The sequence below is a fragment of the Aricia agestis genome, chromosome 16, assembly GCF_905147365.1.
Source record: "Aricia agestis chromosome 16, ilAriAges1.1, whole genome shotgun sequence".
In the NCBI taxonomy this organism is placed as follows: domain Eukaryota; kingdom Metazoa; phylum Arthropoda; class Insecta; order Lepidoptera; family Lycaenidae; genus Aricia; species Aricia agestis.
The window spans coordinates 13999071-14020594 of NC_056421.1; the positions used below are offsets into that span (position 1 = coordinate 13999071).

The 21524-nt window shown below is 37.7% G+C and overlaps 1 protein-coding gene across 3 annotated transcripts in view; it reads left to right on the plus strand.

Annotated features, from left to right (window-relative positions):
• LOC121734801 overlaps positions 1 to 21401 on the plus strand; it is an 86069-nt gene extending 64668 nt beyond the window's left edge. For all 3 annotated transcript variants that reach the window (XM_042125417.1, XM_042125419.1, XM_042125418.1), the window contains 11 exons: positions 13029 to 13522; positions 13636 to 13855; positions 14645 to 15302; positions 15717 to 15887; positions 16367 to 16526; positions 17641 to 17762; positions 18218 to 18437; positions 18782 to 18905; positions 19919 to 20073; positions 20447 to 20588; positions 20998 to 21401. In XM_042125417.1, the coding sequence (XP_041981351.1) occupies positions 13029 to 13522; positions 13636 to 13855; positions 14645 to 15302; positions 15717 to 15887; positions 16367 to 16526; positions 17641 to 17762; positions 18218 to 18437; positions 18782 to 18905; positions 19919 to 20073; positions 20447 to 20588; positions 20998 to 21192 (2661 nt within the window). In that variant the 3' untranslated portion in view covers positions 21193 to 21401. The remainder of the gene's footprint in view (positions 1 to 13028; positions 13523 to 13635; positions 13856 to 14644; positions 15303 to 15716; positions 15888 to 16366; positions 16527 to 17640; positions 17763 to 18217; positions 18438 to 18781; positions 18906 to 19918; positions 20074 to 20446; positions 20589 to 20997) is intronic.
• Positions 21402 to 21524: the final 123 nt, after the last annotated feature.

Here is a 21524-nt window from a genome sequence, read left to right on the forward strand (position 1 = left end):
CTTTGACTAGTTAACATCTTTTTGTGATCACTCGTGAATTTAATTAAATAATATAGTGAAAAAGTGATTCTTGGACAAAGAAAAGTGCGCTTACTGGTTACTGAAGTTCTGTGACAAACAAACAATAATTATTTATGTGAAATCTTTCATAATTATTGAAGAAAATAGTCGAAAAACGAGTGGCTCAATCTATATACGTATAAATATAACAGTGGCATAACAGCAATAATTGAATTTGAATTGGTACAGTTGGCCATACTGTTTATTTGTCAGAAGTGACAGCTGACATCTGACAGATAACACTTAAGGTAGAAGAAGAAGTAGACTGGAATAAAATTTCTAAATACAATTAAATATTATCAACATTAATAACAATATTATAATATATCGACGCCCCCAAGCAATAACCCAGTAATAGCACATTACTGGATTTTTTTTATTGCAAATTTAGATTCCGTGGACCATTATCTATGTATGTAATTTTTTGCAGATTTTTCCTACGGTTATTTATAAAACTATGACGAAGGAAAGTTTTATTGCACGGAACCTCAGTTTGATTTTTATACGACAAAAATTAAATATCAAACTGTTACTTTTTCAATTTTACGACTCATAATCGGTATTGTAGTAATACTGTAAAATAATTGACATCGAGTTTTGGTTACTGCCATTACAAGATTATTGCTGTGAAATATTAGGCGAGTGTTTTCGGTAAAGGCTAGTAACAGTATTCATAAGAATTGAAATACACGATAAAACGTGTGTACTGGCGTAAACTTGTTCTTCGCAGACATGTTTTGACCTGTATTGCGCATTCAGTACTATAAATGATATAGGTATTCCCCGCGATATCTTTTACATTGCTTGCGAATAGACAGAGATAGATTATAAAGCACATGGGCTCGTTTGTTATGGGAATTAGTAATGACATTCACTGTTTGGATTCGATAGTGCGCGCATAAAATATTATTTGAGTTTGCGATTTTTATGAGAAATCAGTGCCGATGGAATCAAAAAGATTGAAAAATAGTCGAGTAAGAAGGATGTTCATAATGGTTGATGAACGAGTATCGAGTAAGTGCCTTCTTTTTATTTTTATTTAAAATTATTATTAAGTAATTATACCTATCTGTTTGTTAATGGTTTTATATTATGATAATAATTCTAATAGATACTTACCTTATCTATTATTAGGTTTGTAGCTTTAGTTTTATAACAGATAGTTTCCCCCCGTTTTTTCCACACTTTCCTCTATTTCTTCGCTCTTATTAGTCTTAACGTAATAAAATATAGCTTATAGCCTTCCTCAACAAATGGGCTATCTAACACTGAAAGATTTTTTTAAATCAGACCAGTAGTAGTTCTCGAGATTAGCGCGTTCAAATAAGCCCTTTCATATAATTTCCCCCGTTTTTTCCACATTTTCCACTATTTCTTCGCTCCTATTAGTCTTAGCGTGATAAAATACAGCTTATATCCTTCTTCGATCAATGGGCTATCTAACACTGAAATAATTTTTCAAATCGGACCAATAGTTCCTGAGATTAGCGCGTTCAAACAAACAAACTAACAAACTCTGCAGAATTATAATATTAGTATAGATTTTATTTTTCATAGAGTAACCATGTGACCAAAAGAGGCTGTATAGAAATTGGTAGTCGTTTGTTAAAGTTCTTAAAATCTGAACGTGAAAGGGGTATAAATACAATATCATTTTACTCTGATGGGTGCTATGAGCAAAACAAAAATAGATACATTTTTGCATTATACTTTATTACACACATAGACATTAAGAAATTAGTAAATCCTGCGTATTGGCGTCGGGATACAAACGGGAATGTCATCCGTTGGTCCGACGTCATGGATGTTCACGTAACTCCATCACAACCAGGGAGGCTTTATTTTAAATACGATTTTGATGGACAATATTTGGAGTTAGACACCTTACACTCAACCCAAATTAGACGACGGGGACGAAATTCTAAGCCGGACTCAGCGTCCGAAGATAATATCACTCTAGAGCCAGCTTATCATCATCCTATCCCAATAAGCAAGGCACTTCACAGAGATTTACTATTCCTGTGCAATACCGGAGCAATTCCAAGATATTATCATAGTTTTTACGAATCACTGACGTATTCTCAGGACAACATTATTGATACTAGCACAGTCAATGAAGAAACCTCAGATGATGACTGATTATTATTTTTAATTTCATAAATTTAACTCTTTTTTATTGTATGAATACTGATATAGTATTGAGTATAAGACTGTTTATTTTGTTGTTTATTTTTTGGTAATAAAAGTTTTGTTTTTTTGGTATAATGTGTAGTTTTCTTTCATAATCCTATTAAAAACATATTTTATGAAATATCAGTATACAATTATTACAATTCAAATACATACAAGTATTTTGTGGTTCTAGGTATTTACTGTATAAAGACGGTTTAAATTTCACGCCAATAAGCTAGTAAAAGATCTTTACTGTTACACACTTTATTAAAAAACTCTCTTAAACCACCAAATAAATAATGATTACTGCATATTAGTGTTTAAAAAAATACCGCAATAATATAGTAAGTTGACATTGCTGAATGCATTTTTATAATTCTATACCGTAATATATAATTATTGATATAATGATATAAAATATTTTACGTAATATATATTTTTATTTATTATAAAGATATTTGTATATATAATGTAATCCCAATACTACAAGGTCGTTCTATTAAAAAATACCTTTCATCTGAGGTATTTAACATGTCATAATAATAATTTACTGAAAAGATATAGCTAAAAAACACATAGGATGCTCTCCTGTAAAAAATGAGTTTTGCAATTACTGGGTTATTGCTTGGGGGCGTCGATATGTTCTTTTCTGTAAGATCTTATCTGTGAATATAACTACGATTATCTCATTGATTCAAGTTAACTATGACATCTCTTCGCCGCACTCCGACAGCCTCTTCAACAGGGAATATGTCCCATAAGAACTATGACTCTGATACACTTTCTGAACAAAGAGGCAATGACTACGTTAGGCAGAAACGTAGGCGACAAAGTGATGAGGATATTATAATGCTATCTAACAAAATCGACCAGTATTTCTCTGAACTAAAACAACAAAATGCTGAACATGAATTGAATTGAATGAAAATTGAAGGGACAGTCTACAATTTATGTCGGACAAATATGACACCACCCTAAATATGAATAGCAAAATGGAAGAAAAGAGGTTAGAGGACAAAAAACAAATTGCAAAGCTCGAAGAAAGACTAGAGTTTATGGAACGGAAGTTGAAGACAGCAAGCATAGAAATACGCAATATACCAAGTTCCTCCAAGGAAAATAAGAAAAAGGAAACGAAGGAGGATATTTGTGAATTAGTGCAAGGATTTGCTAAAACTTTGAGTGTTAGCCTAAATGAATCTGATATAAAGGATGTATATCGAGTAACTACAAATAAGAAAACCATAAAACCAATTATTATTGAACTAAATAGTACAATAAAAAAGGAAAAAATGCTTCAAGCGGTTAAACAGTTCAATAGAAATAAACAGGTTGCTGATAAGTTGAGCACCAATCATTTTAACATTCTAGTACCGAGGAAACCTGTATATGTATCGGAGGTTCTGACATTCAGGACACAAAAAATTTACCATATGGCACGGCAGTTTGTAAAAGATTACAATTATTCTTACTGCTGGACCTCTAGAGGCACAATCTATATACGCAAAACAGAAGGAGAACAATCAATTCGCATTGAATCAGAAGAAGATCTAAATAAATTAAAGTCAAAGCAATGACTACACTTTTCAAGTTTATCTAGTCTGAAGCTCACATTAGTTGTTCTTTTGTCATATGCTATAAATAGAAATTGTAATAAAATTTATCGTTTTTTATCTACTAACCTACTAACTAATATTATTTTAAAAATACAAGAATACTATACTGTAAACCAAACTTACTATAATCTAAATACATTCATGAGATACATATATACATCTAATTAAACTTTTTAATCGGGACTTAACGCGACTTATTTAAGTAGTAATGCTACTACGAGTACATACTTTTTCTCGACGTTTCGGCCGTGTTGCAACGGCCGTGGTCACGAGGGGACTGCAGGAGCGCGACGTCTTCGTTTGCACCGGGCGGTCGGTTCGACGACTACCCTCGAGTTGTCCAATATTTGTGTTCCAATACACTGAAAGTCAGTAGGTTCACTGCGACACACAGCAATTATACTTACAGAGTGCTGGATATCCTGCAATCTGCATATACCTGAAATTGCTGGCTATAACTCATATGCAAATACTAAATGGACTAATCAAAATGATGGAGTTGTAGTTTATATTAGGAGTGACCTTCTTAATATTGTTGTCACTGAACCTGACTTTGCAGATGGCAGCTGTTTACAGATTATGTTACAAAATTCAACCTGTATTCTTGCTCTGTACAGGCCTTCATCTTTTAGAAACATAACTAATTTCCTTTCCTCTCTGGACCACATACTAACAATGAATTCTTCGTGCAAAAACATAGCGCTGGTAGAAGACATCAATTTGAATATATTGAACGATAATATTGATGCTAAAACTATGGATTATCTTAACCTCACTGCTGCATATGGCTTACTACCTACCCATAATATGGCCACGCATGGAAAATCTTCACTTGATCACGTATTGCTTAAAACAAAACTCAGAGCCAAAAAAATTGTCATAGACTCATCTGTTACCGATCACAATGCGGTGTTACTAACCTTCAGCAAGTTAAAATTAGATATAGCCAAAAAGACAATTAGTAAATTAGATTTTGACAAACTGGAATATTCACTAAAAACTACCGATTTCTCTTATATCTGCAAGTGTGTAGACGCACAGCCTTTAATAACTTTAGCAATTTGCTATCTAGTGCTATCCCACAAAACACTATATCAGTTAGAGTTACACATTGCTTGAGGATAATTAAACCCTGGATTACGCCTGGGATATTGAGATGCATGCGTAACAGAGATTAATTGTATTTAAAGATGAAAAAACCCCCAAACAATAACACTATTTGCACCACCTACAAACGCTACAGAAATTTTTGCAGTCGTATTTTAAGTAATCTTAGAAGGCAACACGAGGAAATGGAGTTAAGTAAAGCAGGTTCAAATCCAAAGAGCATGTGGAAAGTGATTAGACACGTAACAAACACTCAGAAAAAGAAGGTTTCTGCTGCTCCTCTCCTTGGTTCATGTTCTATAGATAGTATAAATAAACACTTCGCTGAAACCGGTTTCAAAATTGCTGAAGAGGTGGCAAAAAAGCATAACAAGGTTGCAAGCTCAACTAATAAGTCACATAATATTCCAATTCCTAGTACATCAATGGTAATACTGGAAACTGATGAGTTGGAAGTGGATAGACTGATTCAATCACTACGTAGCGACTGTGCAATGGGTGTGGACGGTATTTCAGCAAAAGTTATAAAAAAGAACAAGAGCCTGTTTTTTCGGCCACTAACATATATATTCAACCTATGTATAAGTACAGGAGTATTTCCTGACCTTCTGAAGAAAGCCCTTATACACCCAGTCCACAAGTCCGGTGATGCAGACTTTGTCAATAATTATAGGCCCATTTCGGCTTTGCCATGTCTTTCTAAAATCTTGGAAAAATTTTGGACAGTAGATTAAGAAGATACCTGGAGGATTGCAATATATTATCCAGTAACCAATTTGGTTTTAGAAACAACAAATCCACAAATGATGCAGTTTTTGAGATGACAAATCATATTGTACAGACTCTTGATAAAGGCAAAAAATGTATTGCTATCTTCCTAGACCTCGCCAAGGCCTTTGACACAGTTTCTATCCCCAAACTGATTGTGAAGCTGGGACGTCTTGGCATACGAGGCCGTCAATTTGTAATTGAAAAGTTACCTAAATAACCGCACCCAGAGCGTTAAGATCAACGATCATATCAGTGGAGCTACCTGTTGTATTTGGTGTACCGCAGGGAAGCATACTTGGTCCCACGCTCTTCTTAGCCTATGTAAATGAAATGTGCAAACTTAAACTACAAAATGGCAAACTGCTGGCTTTTGCTGACGACACAGCACTTATCTTTACTGGAGATACGTGGAACCAGGTTTATGAGGTGGCACAAAAAGGTTTCAATAGAGTAACCGAGTGGCTAGCAGATAACACTCTGTCCCTCAATGTAGATAAAACCAAGATGATAGAATTTCAAATTAAAAAGTCAAAGAAACCCAGTACAGACCACCATATCTCAGCCCATAACCATTCACTCGATATAGGTGCTACATGCAATAACTGCCCAAAACTGGAGAAGGTCACTAATTTGAAATATTTAGGTATCATCATTGATGATAAGTTGAACTTTATGTCCCATATAAATCTGCTCACGGGGAGAATTCGGAAACTAATATACATATTCAAATATCTACGACATGTAACAAAACCTGCATCTCTTAAAAGTATATACTATGCTTTGTGTCAATCTTTGTTAGGGTATTGCATACAGTCTTGGGGAGGGGCGTGTAAATCTTCCCTAATTAAGCTTGAGAGAGCTAAAAGGGCAGTGCTAAAAGTGAGTACTTTTAAACAGTTTAGGTTTCCAACTAAGGAACTTTATGAATACTGCGAAGTGCTCTCTGTGAGGCAAATATTTATCCTGCAAATTGCCCTAAAATATCATGCATCGAATAAAACTGACATCTTGCCTGTGACTGGACGGCGCAAAAAACTTCCCCCAGCCAAAAGGCACAGGACAACTTTTAGTGAAAGGTTTTACTATTTGCTTGGACGCTACATTTACAACAAAATTGATAAAATTCTGAATATTCTCTAATGGGTATATTTATTTTAATTAATCTCTGGAAAAAGCTCATAAACTCTGAGAAACTCATCCATTTTCTTAAGCTAATTAAGATAACAGAACAGATTGAACGATAAACACGCACCTGGCTGGATCACTATCAGAGGAAGCGGTTGTTTCCGTACACATACTCAACATAATATAATATTATGTTATGTAAGTTATATAAGTAAGAGTGAGCACACTGAGACGCCCCGGCAAGACCCGCTGCGCCCCGGCAACAGTGTGCTATAGCAAGCGGCGCGCGGATGTGATGCGATGCGGCCTGCGGGGCTAAAATGGTCGCATTTAGCAATTCCTCTCAATCAATAAAGCAAATGAATTGTCAAAACTGTCAAACTGACAAATGTCAAATCAGTACAAAAATACAGAAATGAATGCAAGCAGAGTTGCATTTTGCGATTTTAGAAAAATAAATCATATTATGATTCATATCATGATTTTTCAAAGCGACCATTTTAGCCCCGCTGGCAAGCCTCGGCTCAAAATCCGTCAATGCGTTGCGCGCCGACCCGCCCCGGCACGCCCCGGCACTGTGAGCGTTAAAATCCGTCAATGCGATGCGACCCGACCCGCCCCGGCACGAGCCGACAAAGTGAGCGCGAACCTTTAATGGTACAAAAATACAGTAGTCTGTATTTTTTGCATTGTGAATTCTAATGTTACCTGGGCGCCACCAAAGATTATAATTTTTTTTTTTCGTTTTTACCATCTTATGATGAAAAGGTACAGAGCGGCAATACTAGTTAATGTAAATTAATAAATAATAATAATTATTATGAATAATTATTATTTTCAAAGCTAATATCAATAATTAATGAGCTGATAATCTAATAACTAATAATAATTAAAGGGTAACATGTTGTACACAATATGCAGATGCGTAAACTGCCAAAAACATCGCCCTTTATTTTTGCCCTAGTTAGATATAAATAGATAAATAGTAATTAATTATTTGTGGTGGCATTAGGGTAAAGCGTGAAACAGTAGGATATTACTATTAATTTCAGCGACAGATTCTATATCTACCCCTATGTGTCTAAACACACTAGGCTGAATTACGCTGGCGTAATTTCCGCCGCAAATGTCAAACGCATACAAAACGCGACGTAATAGTGTGTCACCCCTCGTATTCGGCCCGTATGTTGTATGCAATTTAAACGCGGCGTAAACGCGGCGTAATTTACGCCGGCGTAATTCAGCCTAGTGTGTTTAGAGCCTATGGGTCTGCCATAATATCCTACTAATATTATAAAGGCGAAAGTTTGTTTGGATGTATGGATGTGTGGATGTATGGATGTTACTCTTTCACGCAAAAACTACTCAACGGATTTTAATGAAACTTTACAATAATATAGCTTATACATCAGAATAACACATAAGCTACAATTTTAACCGACTTTCAAAATAGGGGAGGTGTTATGTTCGTTTTCTTATATTCAACGATTACTCCGCCGTTTGTTAACCGATTTTCAAAAATTTTCTTTTGGTATATAGGGTATCATCCCAATTTGGTATTATATTCACAAAAGTGGTGATCTGATGAAGGATCCATAAGTAATCGAGGGAACTCCTCAAAACTTATATGGAAACATGTGGTGACTTCGGTTTCGTGAGAAGTATTCTAAGCATATGCTACCAACAAGTAAGATTTTGCACCGAGATATACCTGGTATACCGTGGTTCGGAAGGTGCTGAGAGAACTCCTGATTCTTTATAGATACAAGTTTGGGAGTTTCAGCGTTGTTTTAAGAACATAAAGCATAATATGCCACTATGCAAATTACATTCATCATCATCATCACTACCATATTATACCATTTCTTAGTCTTTTAGATCGAGACTCGAGTTTGTCAAGCGATAATTTTAAAAAATCTATACTTACCTAATATTATAAACCTGAAGAGCATGTTTGCTTGAACGCGTCAATATCAGGAACTACAGGTCCGATTAAAAAACTTATCTCAGTGTTAGATAGATCATTTATCGAGTAAGACTATAGGCTATATTATACTATATCACGCTAAGACTAATACGACTGAAAAAACTCAGGAAAATGTGGGAAAAACGGGGGAAATATTTTTTATGGGAAAATGTACGTTTTCTGTAAAATTCCTAATTTACGCGGGCGAAGCCGCGCGGGACATCTAGTATTCCTATACATTATGTTATTTAATGACCTAACATTAACATCCCCGATGACGTCACAATAGATCCACATTACATATTCCGTCCGCGCCGCCCGCGCCGACCGGCGCGGCGAGCGTGCCGGCTCTTCACGATGAATTTTAGGTTAAAATATCAGTAAAGCCAAGCTAATAAAGTCTAACTAAGCATATTATTACCAAATTGTTCTAGGTAAGGACATGTTTATTATTAAATTTTTGTGAATTTATACAGCTTCCTATCTAAAAGTTCTGAACAATTTTCATTGTCTATGGAAGTAAAAGATAGTGTATGAAAAAAAATACCGATAAAATGTACTATTTGCAAATTTGCTACTCTGTACACACTTAAAAGTATAAAACTTTGTTTTATTACGAGGACATAAACTAGGACTCTTGTATTTAATTTTTGTTGCAATTACTAAGCAATAAAGTTTAATAAGTCAAGATAAATTAATGCAATGCAATGCAATCTTGTAAACGATTAAATAGCCGTTTACACCAGTTTATAGTGATCGATGGTCGATTTATTGGCGAGTGCGTGAACGACAAGTGTGGTACATGGTAGTGAAAGCAACTAATAGCTTTCGTCGTGACGAATCTTAACTATTGAATCGTGTGTCATCTCTAGTGAAAACCGATCGATTATATCAAATCTAGATAAGCGACAGATGAGCTTTTCAATGGTGAAAAGTAATTAAAAGTTTTGGGCAGAAAATGTTGAGTCATCTAGCAAGTTTTTTTTACTGTGGTGATTTAAGTTCTGCTTGTTTCTGAGTAACTATTGTTATATTTCAAAATCTCGTGATGGTATGAAAAATATTGTTTAATTCTTATTAATACAAATGGGTTCCATTTTATGCATTGTTATTTATGGCAGATGTTTACGTTTTAAAGAAACTTTAAACATTTCAATAGTCTATTGCGCTAAAACATAAATAAACTACTAAAGCCATTTGTTTGATGCCGAAGATTATTATACAAAATATTATAAGCACAAATATGAAATACACCTTTCTTCACAATTTTTACCATTTTTTATCTTTCCAAACATAATTCGTCGTAAGAAGGCCGCAGCGCCTCAGTAGGTAGTGACGGCAGGCCGGGACGCACGCATCCGGTATTCACCCTCCGAACATCAAACCTGTTACTACTGACTAAGAAATATAGTCAATATACTTATAGAAGTGAACCAGTGATAGTGGAAGAGAAATTACTAAGTGTTAGTGATGAAAAACAGAGCTTTATGTACTGTAAAAAGCTTAAGTTGTGAAATGATAGTGAAATAAAAAACTTTAAAAATATTCTACGAAATTAAGTATAAGTAGACGTGAATCAGTGGCAGTTGAAGTGAAAATAAACAAAGAGTAGTAATGAACTTAAACATAAGGAAATGATTGTGGTATTTTATTAAGCTAATTGTTGGTAGAGTGTTGAACTTTTTGGAGATTACACGTAAAAGCTTTTATGTGTTATGATTTTTTTTAACTACTTAGTTACTAAAGTTAGTGAATGATTACGAGTCAAACATTTTAGTAGTGTTTTATAGTGCAGTGTAAAAATGTGTTTATGATCTAAAATGGTTGAATTTGGATTGGAAAACGTTAGTACATAATACTTATTATATTATTATTATTTTTAAATCTCTATTTAATTTAATTCTATTTTTAATTTAACATACACTATTATTTACACTAAACACAATTGAAACAAAAAACATCCTCCTTTTAGGAATGTGTCTTGTTATCTTCTTTGTCTCAACAAAGCTCTAGCCAGAGCTTTACAAAAAGCTCCTCGATTTAATATTCTCGACATAATCTTAGTGCATCTATAAATTTCTTATGAAATATGAATTATTTCTTCATAAATTATGATCTTGCACAACTCTGGAATGAATAATTCATTCATTACTTACTCTCCCTTTACTTATCTCTACATTCCTGAGATAATGTCTCTACGAACTTCAACTTTCTTTATCCTTAGATGAAATCATTCTTAAACTTCGTTTTTTAGGGTCGATTATAATATTAAAATGGGATCGATCGATCGATCGAAAATAAGGATCGATAAATAATAACGGTAAATTAGTTCGTGATAAAATCAGCAGTCGTTAAAACCAATTTTGAGTATCACAATTCACAAGGCACCTAAAACTTTCGTCGAAGTACAAATTTTGTCTTCATTAAAATGTTTTTTATGCGCTTTTCAACCGGAAACGAGCACAGTAATCGCCTGATGGATCTATTAACATGGGCATTATGTTTCATGCCGATTTTCATGGACCCAACCGTGCCGAAGCATTTTGTAATGCGTATAAGGCAGTATTATCACAAGATACACCCTTATTTGTATTCTGTTTAGCATTTCGTGAAGGTTGTGCGTTTTGAGTCACACTTCCAGCGAGTATTTTGTATGAATAATTAACTCCCCCATCTGAGAAGCACCTGTTATTAAAAGCTCGTTTCCCTTTCGAATTAGCAAATTTTATTGGTAGATTTTAAAAACAGCTGGTAATAAGTACGTTGTTTATTTGAATACTAGCTCTACCTGTGGCTCGCTGTACTATCGCTCTCCGTAATCCGCAGAAAGGGTATTTTTGGGTGTACAAAATAGCCTATGCGTTAATCCATAGCCTAAGCTTATAATGTACTAAATTTAATCTGTTCTCGCGTTTAGATTAATTCTACTTGCAACTTGCAAGTGATGCAATAATACAAAATAATGATGATGATGATGATGATTTTAATAATCCCGACATTTTGATACTTGATATTGAAGTTAATGAAAGCGATAAAGCTATGACGGATAGCATATGACATGCGAAGGGCCAGTCTCCCATGATAATTGAACATAACTACAGGATATTTGCAAATGTACAGCTGGCGTTGTGAACAAATAGTAAAAGTTCGAATTTTGTGTACAAACTAAAACTTACTGCTGTTAAATATAATAATGAAAAGTTAAAGTTTTAATAATAACTTTATTCTGAATAATTTGTAGTTTTTATTTTTATTAAAAAAAAATTACACATTGGATTACTCAAGCGAGGTTGTTGTCTTTGCCTGATACGTTGGAAAAGGTAATTGACAAAGACAGTAAAGTAAATCAACCATAAAAACTACATTGCCTACATTTTACCGTGTCTAATACTCAATAGAAATCAGAAAACAACAATGTTCTTACAAACCGAGTAGCACGAATCAATAAATATAACTCGATCAATGTACGACCAACTTGGATCGATTCCAAGGAATGTTTCGATGTATTACCAATGTATTACAGAATTAGGCTTCAAGTAAAATAAACAAAGAATCCAGAATATTTACCAAAATATTTTTACATAGATGTTATTCGTTTATCCGTTAAAATAATGCGTCTTAAATTAAGAGTCAAGTGTTTGTTATAAAAGTCACTCTTTCAGATAAACTTATAACATCTCTATTAGTAAGAGATGGGTAATAATGTAGACAACAGAATAGCTTTTTTTAGGAATCAATTAAAATGTAATGAATATAGCCTGGCGCCATTATACACTTAGTTGATAGTAATATATTTATGCATTCCTCTATGCCACTTAGAACACAGTTGTTCTCAGAACAATAAACAATATAGCTATTGTTCTTGACTTCTCACCGCATGTAACACAGTTTCGTTTCTTTCACCTGTCTATTCTGCCAGCGATCGCGGGTTCGATTCCCGGCATGAGAAACACAAAATATTGTCGTAACACTCTTAATGATGTCTGAATGCAGCAATTTAGGTTTTTATCTCTCATTAGTGCCGTAATTATCTACTACGGAGTCATTCAAGATTGGATTTTAACGTGCCTCAAATTAAATAAAACGACTTTAAAACTAACGAGGCTACCAATGGAAATTCTTTGAAATCTTTCTTTTATTAATGCATTACTGATTGCATGAAGTATAGAGCTTAGAGAAATCAAAGCTAACTTGTAAATCACAACTTTCAGAACCAACAAGCTGGAAGTTCCTGTGAATACAGACAGTACCACGACCAATATGGATACGCAGTAAATCAGAACCAAAACCAGAATACTGGAGCAGTGTCACGCAATGTAAACTATGACCCAAAACCACCGATACCAGCCAAGAACACACCCAACAACTCCCACATCACAGTCACGGTTGAAACAGGAAAAGACAGCACCAGAGACGCGCCTAAAAGCAATAAATCAGTCAGCAAAACATACCACACACTCAAAGACATGATATCTAGTAGGTTTAAGAAAGATAATAATGATAGTGACAAGAGCAATGAAGAGCCAAGATTGAATAACACAGAGGAACGTAAAAGACCAGAACCCGAAAATGTAACACCAAGAGAAACGCCAAGGAAGGTGGAACAAGGGATATACGGAAGACCCATGCCACAGAATCGACCGGATATGCAGTACAATCCAGCGATGGCAAACAATATGGCGTACCACAGTCCCTCCCCACATAGGTAAGACTTATTATGTAATTGCAAACTATGGGCTTGAAAAATTTGTAACTATAAAAATATTTGCAAATCGCTCCAAGAAAAAGAAATATATTCAAATTTTATTTCCATTTCAGGCAAATAATGCAGCAGCACATAGTCCAACAACAGATCATGATGAGCCAGGCCAGATCGCAGGAGATGCTGGCGTCCCCGCACAGGCAGCAGGCTCTAGGTGCTGACGCGTTGTACCAGCAGTACGGGCCACCGGGGAGAAGAAGTGCGGTCTACCAACGGGACCTTGACGTACGCTCTATGGCCAACTTCACATCACTCAAGACTGGACCTCAATCGCAGGTATAATTTGGGACAATTCACACATTACTGGGCTGAGATTTTCTCATGTATCCAAAATGTTTCGTAAAGTATCGACGTGTTCAAAGATATAATGAAAGTATTGGAAGAATACATGGTGCAGAATGTGGTGGATGTGAGCATTGTCTTTCCCACGACCAAACAATCGCTAACAAAGCGCGTAATTAAAATAACAACTTGAGACCCTCGGTTTTTAACCGTAGCTGGCCGTGGAACATTAATTTCAAATTATTTCTTAAGAAATACTTTAACCTTTTATTACGTTGTGTAATTTTTTTTCTTGGTGCTGCATTAGCAAACGTTGGATTTATTTGACAATTTTATTTTCAGAAAAACAGTTTAACTACTAAAATTATTGTTTTCTTCTTCGCTTATGTCAGAAATTGGTTAACATGCAAATTTTAAATTCTTTAAATTAATTAGCGATTCTATCAATATTCAAATGATAGTTAATTTTACAATGTACCATTCTATATAAACACTGTGCCTTTTTGAGCTTTGAATACATTTGTAACGGCGCTGCACGCGCTGTGGAAGCTTTCAAGGCATTTCTCAAATTTTACTCACGTACGATTCAAATGAATTGTGACTTTGTAATTGAAAGAGTTATATTCATAACGAGGTCTCTGACATGAATTAATTTGCACTTTATTTTACGTATAATTAGTAGCTGGAAATTATTTTATGTGGTGTGTGTATGTAAATCAGTTTATGTATTTAAATTTAAGTTTATTGTAAGTCGGAAATAAATACATTTTTTGTATTTTCCAGTACGAACACTCACATTCGAGAGCCGACCTCAGAAGTCCACAACAGCTAGAACGAGAAATCGTCAGACAAAGGGGATTTATAGAAGGGAGAAGAGCATCGTCTCATCCCCACCTTCTAGACGAACCTCAGCAGAGATCTGAAGTTAGTTCACCTCATACACCACAAATAAACAACAAATCTAGAAGAAATTCCCAAGGGAATCTTCTAGATGGTCTACCCAATGAAAACGGTCCACCGAGACATAATGACGAAAGAGAATCGGACGACGGTGGATTCAGAATGAGGTTAAATCAAAGTAGAGCCAGCGCAGATGAACGAATTAGATCGAGCGGTAGATCTATAGAGTCACGACTAGATAGAAGTCAAGAATACAGAAGAACTCCAGATAGTCACCGAGAGAGGAGAACACCCGATAGTCATAGAGAAAGAAGAACACCGGATTCTCTAAATCAGAGACCGAAAGACGAAAGTGAGAATTTGGACAGAAGTGACAGAACTGATGAAAACGTTAGCCAAAAATCTGTGGACAGTGTTTACAACGCGAGTGTCAAACAAGAGAGACACACCCCGCAGCCTTCTTCTTCAAGACAAACGCCAAACCGCATAGAAGATCTCAAATCAGGTGGAAAGAAGGCCAGTGGATCCGCAGCTAGCTCTGGTAAGTTAATTGTACAATATAAGCACATGAAAAAAATGTTCTTGTCGTCTTCACATACTATAATCTAGATCATTCATAACTCTCACCCTCGTTTCTATAATTATGTTTTGTTTGTAGGCTACAGTTATTTACTCTACTTATACTTTCATTACGAGACCTTCATACATACAATTTTGACATATTTCGTTTGCTGCGACTGAATTCTAAACATAAATTAATTTGACTTTTAAAAGTTTTAATGGGAGGTCCAAAAATGAATTCTTACCATCAATTTTTGATGATGAACCAACATTTCTTCCTCTTTTGCTGCTACTGAATTAGGAGTATAAATAGTTTTACTTTAAAAAGTTTTAATTGGAGTTCCAAAAACAAATTCCTAATACGAAGTTTTATTGACCCCGATTCTTCCTGCAGATTACGACAAGAACGGTGGTCAGTCCTCAAACGTGGACTCCGGGAGAGGCAGCGTCGCGTACTCCAGCGGCCGACGACCGGAAACCAGCATCCACGACACGTCGGCCGACTCCGACGTCGCGGGCACCAAGCAGCCACAGCCGAGCACCAGCCAGCAGAACCCCGCTCCAGGTATGTTTTGTCTAAACACACTAGGCCGAAGTTACGCGGCGGAAATTCCGCATGATTACGCCTGCAATGTATTTTAAATTACCGATGACACACTATTCCGTCGCGTTCCGTCCATATATTGTATGCGTTTGACATTGCGGGCGTAATCATGCGGAATTTCCGCCGCGTAACTTCGGCCTAGTGTGTATAGACACTCACGTTTATGCATTTCTGTGTAGTCCTTTTGTGACAATCAACAAATTACAAGATTTGTTTTCAGTGGAAACTAAAGGCGATGCTATGTTGCTCATCCATACTAAAATGTATTAAAATCGAGACAGAGACTATTTTTACGTTACCACGTTATGTTTTTGGCACTGATTTAGATAGATTCTGTTTTTTATCCAAAAATTCTAATGCCACATTATAGCTCGACTAGATGTTGCCTAAACATCTAAAACGCATTCAAAGCATTCAATTTACTTATTCTCTTCTTCCAGCGGAGAACGAGTGGGCGGACCTGGTGGAGTGCGAGCTCCGTCAAATCCTGGAGCCGAAGCTGTCCAACATGAGACTGGACAGCTCCGACAGCTCCGACAGCGACGTCACCCCGCCACTGCCACCATTGTCCCCATCGTCGGACATACACAAGCGGAACAGGTGATTATACACACGGAGCTCGTGATTATACACTACCCTCCTCCTCTAGTCGTATTCCTCATATCTGAGGGTCGTGTTCCCCTTCTATGACCTTCCTTCTTATGGTGTTACGCCAGCTATTCCTATCTTCGGCAACTCGAAGAGCGTCGTAGACGGTGGACTCAAGTGTGGTGCGGATTTGATCGGACCAACGCATGGCCTGGGACCAGCGTTGCCAGACGTCCCGATTTTGGCGGGACGTCCCGATTTTTTCATCAAAATTAAATGTCCCGCGCGGGACAAGCTCAGTCCCGCTTTACGGGGAAAGCCCGAACGTACGTACAGCGTGCTGAGAAAGAAAGGTGCGTAATGAAGATAAGAGTGTGGGAGGGAGAGGGGTGGATTTTCTTTGGTTACTTTAGCTATCTATTGTCACGTAAACGTTATTTTAACGCAAATAAAAAGATAAAAATTCAAAATACTTTTGATTTTATGCCTTTTTTTACTTTGTCCCGCTTTTGACTGAAGAATCCCGCTTTTTCACTCAAAAAGTTCCGAAGTCCCGACTTGGCACAAAAAATCTGGCAACGCTGCCTGGGACTGATACTGATAGACTTTATGAACCTTAAAGTTAGGCCTACCTGCCATATTTACGCGCATGTTTAGCTTTAAATCCATACTGATATTATAAATGCGAAATTGTGTCTGATTACTCTGTCTGTCTAGTTATCTCTTCACGCTAAAACCGCTGAACCGATTTTCTGGGTATGGAGATACTTTGAGTCCTGAGAAAGGATATAGGATACTTTTGATCTCGGTAAAATGTACGATACCGTACATTTTACCGAGATCAAAAGTATCCTATATCCTACCGGCGGCATCTAGTACCAAAATTAAGATATCTGTACCATCTAAATGTACCATTAAGGAAATTGATTCCCAGGCAGTTGGCGAACCTACGTCATTTGGTTTGCTTATATCAATTCAATGTTTCCTATGGTCGGTCAGATGGGTTTGACTTAACGCGACCAAAAATTACTTAGGTCCGCCATTTGCCTAGCAATCAACTTCTCTGAGGGTACTTAAAATAATTTATAACCTACATCATATATATTGTTTTTCTCATATTTTCCAGTCTCCCTGGTCGCTCATCAGAATATCCGGAGGAGCGGCGTCGCGGGCGCGAGTCACCGCGCTGGCACGCGCACTCCCACAAGAAGCACTCCTCCAAACGCGATCATCATTATAAGAAACACTGTGAGTGATTGATTACAAATCATCGACTTTATTTCTATTCGGTTTTACTTAATTTTACTATGAATTCAACTGGAGAAAACTCCTGCAACCTTCAAGTTTGAATTCATATTTTTAGGCAGAAACTGCTAAGTATAGGATAAGGATATCGTGATGAGCTAGTAAGTTGGATAATGATTCTTGCGCTAGCTCTTTCTAAAAATGTAAATTTACATATTTTAAACTTCGCACGCGATCTTCGAGGATTTGTCATAAATATTACAGATTATTCAGTAGTCTGCCTCAGTCAAACTTGGCCATAGCTCGACTGTGGACAGGTATGGTGTCTAGACTAGACAATGGCCAACCGTGTTGATAATAAAATCAGACGATTTTATTATCAAGCCCCGAATCCTCGGTGCTCGCAGCGTACTCTAGTATTGATATTGTATTAATTGTACTTATTACCTTTGTTACAGTATTCGGTCTCGACACAACCGACATGACGTCGACCACGACTCGCAGCCTGGACCTATCGTCGCTGCTGGACGCCCGCTCCGACGCGCGGACAGACAGCGATGCTTCGGGCGACGCGCGCGCAATACGCCGCCAGTTGAGAGGGCTGGAGAACATGTACGCTGAGGTGCTCCAGCTGCTCGGTGTGCGGAAACCAGCGAGACCCACGCCTTGGGAGGCCAGGTAATGAGTCTGATAATGTTGGCACAGCTCTGGATTTATGTATATACCGTATATTCGGTAGCGTCCTATGGCGTTCTGGGGGGGCAGCAGAGTTCGCACATAGGGGCGACAATATTAAAGTGGCCTATACTCATAAAAATATGAATCCGGCCCTGTTATTGAATGTAATTTGGACGCATCAGAGCTATTTAAGGATACCATCATTCATTCAAAAAAAGAAAGCTATTTTTTTTATGTAGACTACGTCGTAGATTTTTACTATGCGACGCCGCAGTGCTGTGTTATGATCTGATCCATAGGGATCAATCTCAAAGAAGTTACAATAAAAGAGCTGTAATTGTCAGCAGGTTGTCGTCAAAGCGGCGTTACGGCAGCATGTCGTCGCTACCGTCCAGCTCGGTGAGCAGCCGGCCCGTGCGGGACAAGCGCCGCAGCTCCCATGATGGACGGAAAAAACACGATCTCAAGGTACTTAAAAAACCACTAGGACCAACGGTGTATTTTTATCTTTGACAAGAGTGACTACGTCAAATGGGCAAGTGAAAAGTCTGTTCAGTGCCTCATCTCTTAGCAATGCACAATAGCATCAAACTACTGTAAATAGCCCAGTGTCCACTGCATTCCATATTTCGAAACCTCCAATGACAATAGAATCTGATCTTTATCAGAACTAGAAACCTGGTTAGTTTCCAGTTAATTTATCAATGTACTAGAGAAGTTGATTCATAGGCAGATGGCCGCGTTTTTGGTCGCATTTTGTCAAACCCAGATAACAAACTTTAAATTGGCATGATCCGACCAAATGACGAAGGTCCGCCAACTGCCTATATTGTATTGTTACGTGCAAGGGTTCGAGGATTTGGAGAGAAAGACCTGGTGACTCTCTTGAAGACTTTATTAACACTGCACTAAACACTAGGTCACAACACTTAGCACTAAGTCCAAACACTAAGCACTAGGTCCAATCACTAAGCACTATCACTGTCCTAGGTCGTAGCCAAGTCGCAGGTTTCACTGGTTCGCTCACTATTGATCACTTGTCACTGTGAAATCGCCCCGAAGATCGCTCAGATCGAACTGAACTGCCGGGTCTGCCTGCGGCTTTTTATATGGCGAGACGAATTCCAGAAAGTTCCCGATTCACGTAATCAAGTAAACAACCGTGGGAACTTTCTAGGAGGCTCGAGCATGTACCACAATAAACATAAACAACTAAACACGTAAACACATAAACAAAATAAACCGGTAAACACGTAAACAAGACACTTCTAGAAAGTTCAAGCACAGTCTATTCGAGTATGTAGCGCACCTAACGCCATCTAGTATTGAGTAGGGGATTTATGTTGCCTGTGTTCCCTTGGTAAGTTTTGCTGGTTTGTCGCTAGATGGCGCTACGTGTCCGTATACCATGTTCCGTAATAGTATCAACTTCTCTGGGTTTCGATACTCCACTAGCTGTTCTCAATAACCTCTTATACCAGGGCATCAACAAGCGGTTCGCCCGCCTGGAGGCGCACGTGGTGACGCTGGCGCGGTCGGTGGCGCACCTGTCCTCCGAGATGCGCACGCAGCACCTCGTCATGGCCGAGATGGACAACATCCGCGCCGAGATCGCCGCGCTCAGGCATATGTACAAGTGAGTGATGCTGTGACGGTACCCACAATTCGCCTAACATTCCTGCATCGCGCTATCGAAGTTTTCTAAGTGCGTATATATACGATTGCTGAAATGTATCACGAGGGCTTCGGCCTGACCGAGCATAACACCTCGCTCGGTCGGAAGATCTTCCTCTGCGGCCACCACGCATATTCTCACAATGGTACCAAATAGCTAGTAGGTGTGATCAAGTTATGTGTTAACGCTTCTATTTCGCTCTTTAGGTGATCGCACATTTGTCAGCAAGCACGCACCGTACACGCCATATTTTAGAAATGGTGCTGATAAATGTGCGATCAGCTTTTTTAGCACTTGTTTACAACTCCATCTAAACTTATTTCTCCATCTCCAGATCCCAGCAGTACATCAGGTCTGGTCACCGGCACACGGACCCGTTCTCGTTCAGCAATCCCGACCGCGTGAAGCGACTCACCAAGTTCTTCGGAGACGAGCCGCCGCTGATGAGGCTATTCCTCAAGAAACTCGGATATGAGGTCAGTTGAAGATCGGTCTCGGATTGTCAGTTGGCTCGGCTTGATATAACCCCATTAAAATGCGTAGGTCCAGCATTTTCATATAAATGTCTCTAGCTAATTTAGCTAGACTTCACAACTAGACCAAAATACGTTATGTAGGTATAGCATCTGTTTATGAATACATGTTTCTGATGATACATAATCATTTTTCTTTTATTTTTGACATCAGTTACAATGTAAACATAAAATATTATGTATCCTAAACAACATATTATTATCGGTTTATAATAGGGCACTTAATAATTTACAGCAGGGTAAACTCTGTAATTTAAATACTTAGAAGCAGGTTTTATGTCTTGGATTACGAAAGATACTGACTTCTTGTTTTTAGATCTTTCTTCATTAAAGATTCACCTTCGTTTTCCAGAAATACGCGGCCCTTCTCGAGAAGGAGAAGGTGGGTGCGGCGGAGCTCCCCTACGTGGGGGAGGACAGACTCCGGGCGCTAGGGGTGCCGCTGGGACCCCGCATGAGGATCCTGAAGGAGGCTGGGATACACCAGGACCTGCATATGCAGAGAGACGACATGAACACTACCACCACTACGCTGGCTATTGTTTAAACAGTCCATATTTACGACCAAAACAAAATATTGTACACAAAAGGAGGTACTTATAAGGATAAGGTAAAGATTTTCATAGATATGAAAGATAAACTTTATAGACAGCTTATCAATAATTTGCGAAAGCCAACGTTTAGTAGCGTAGTTTGATGCACTTGTTTACAAAAGACGTGGGAGAGCCATGTTTCGACACGAATGGGCCGGCTCGACCAGAGAAATACCACGTTTTAACAGAAAACCGGCGTGAAACAGCGCTTGCGCTGTGTTTCGCCGAGTGAGTGAGTTTACCGCAGGCCCAACCCCACCCCAATCCCCTACCTCATTCCCTTCCC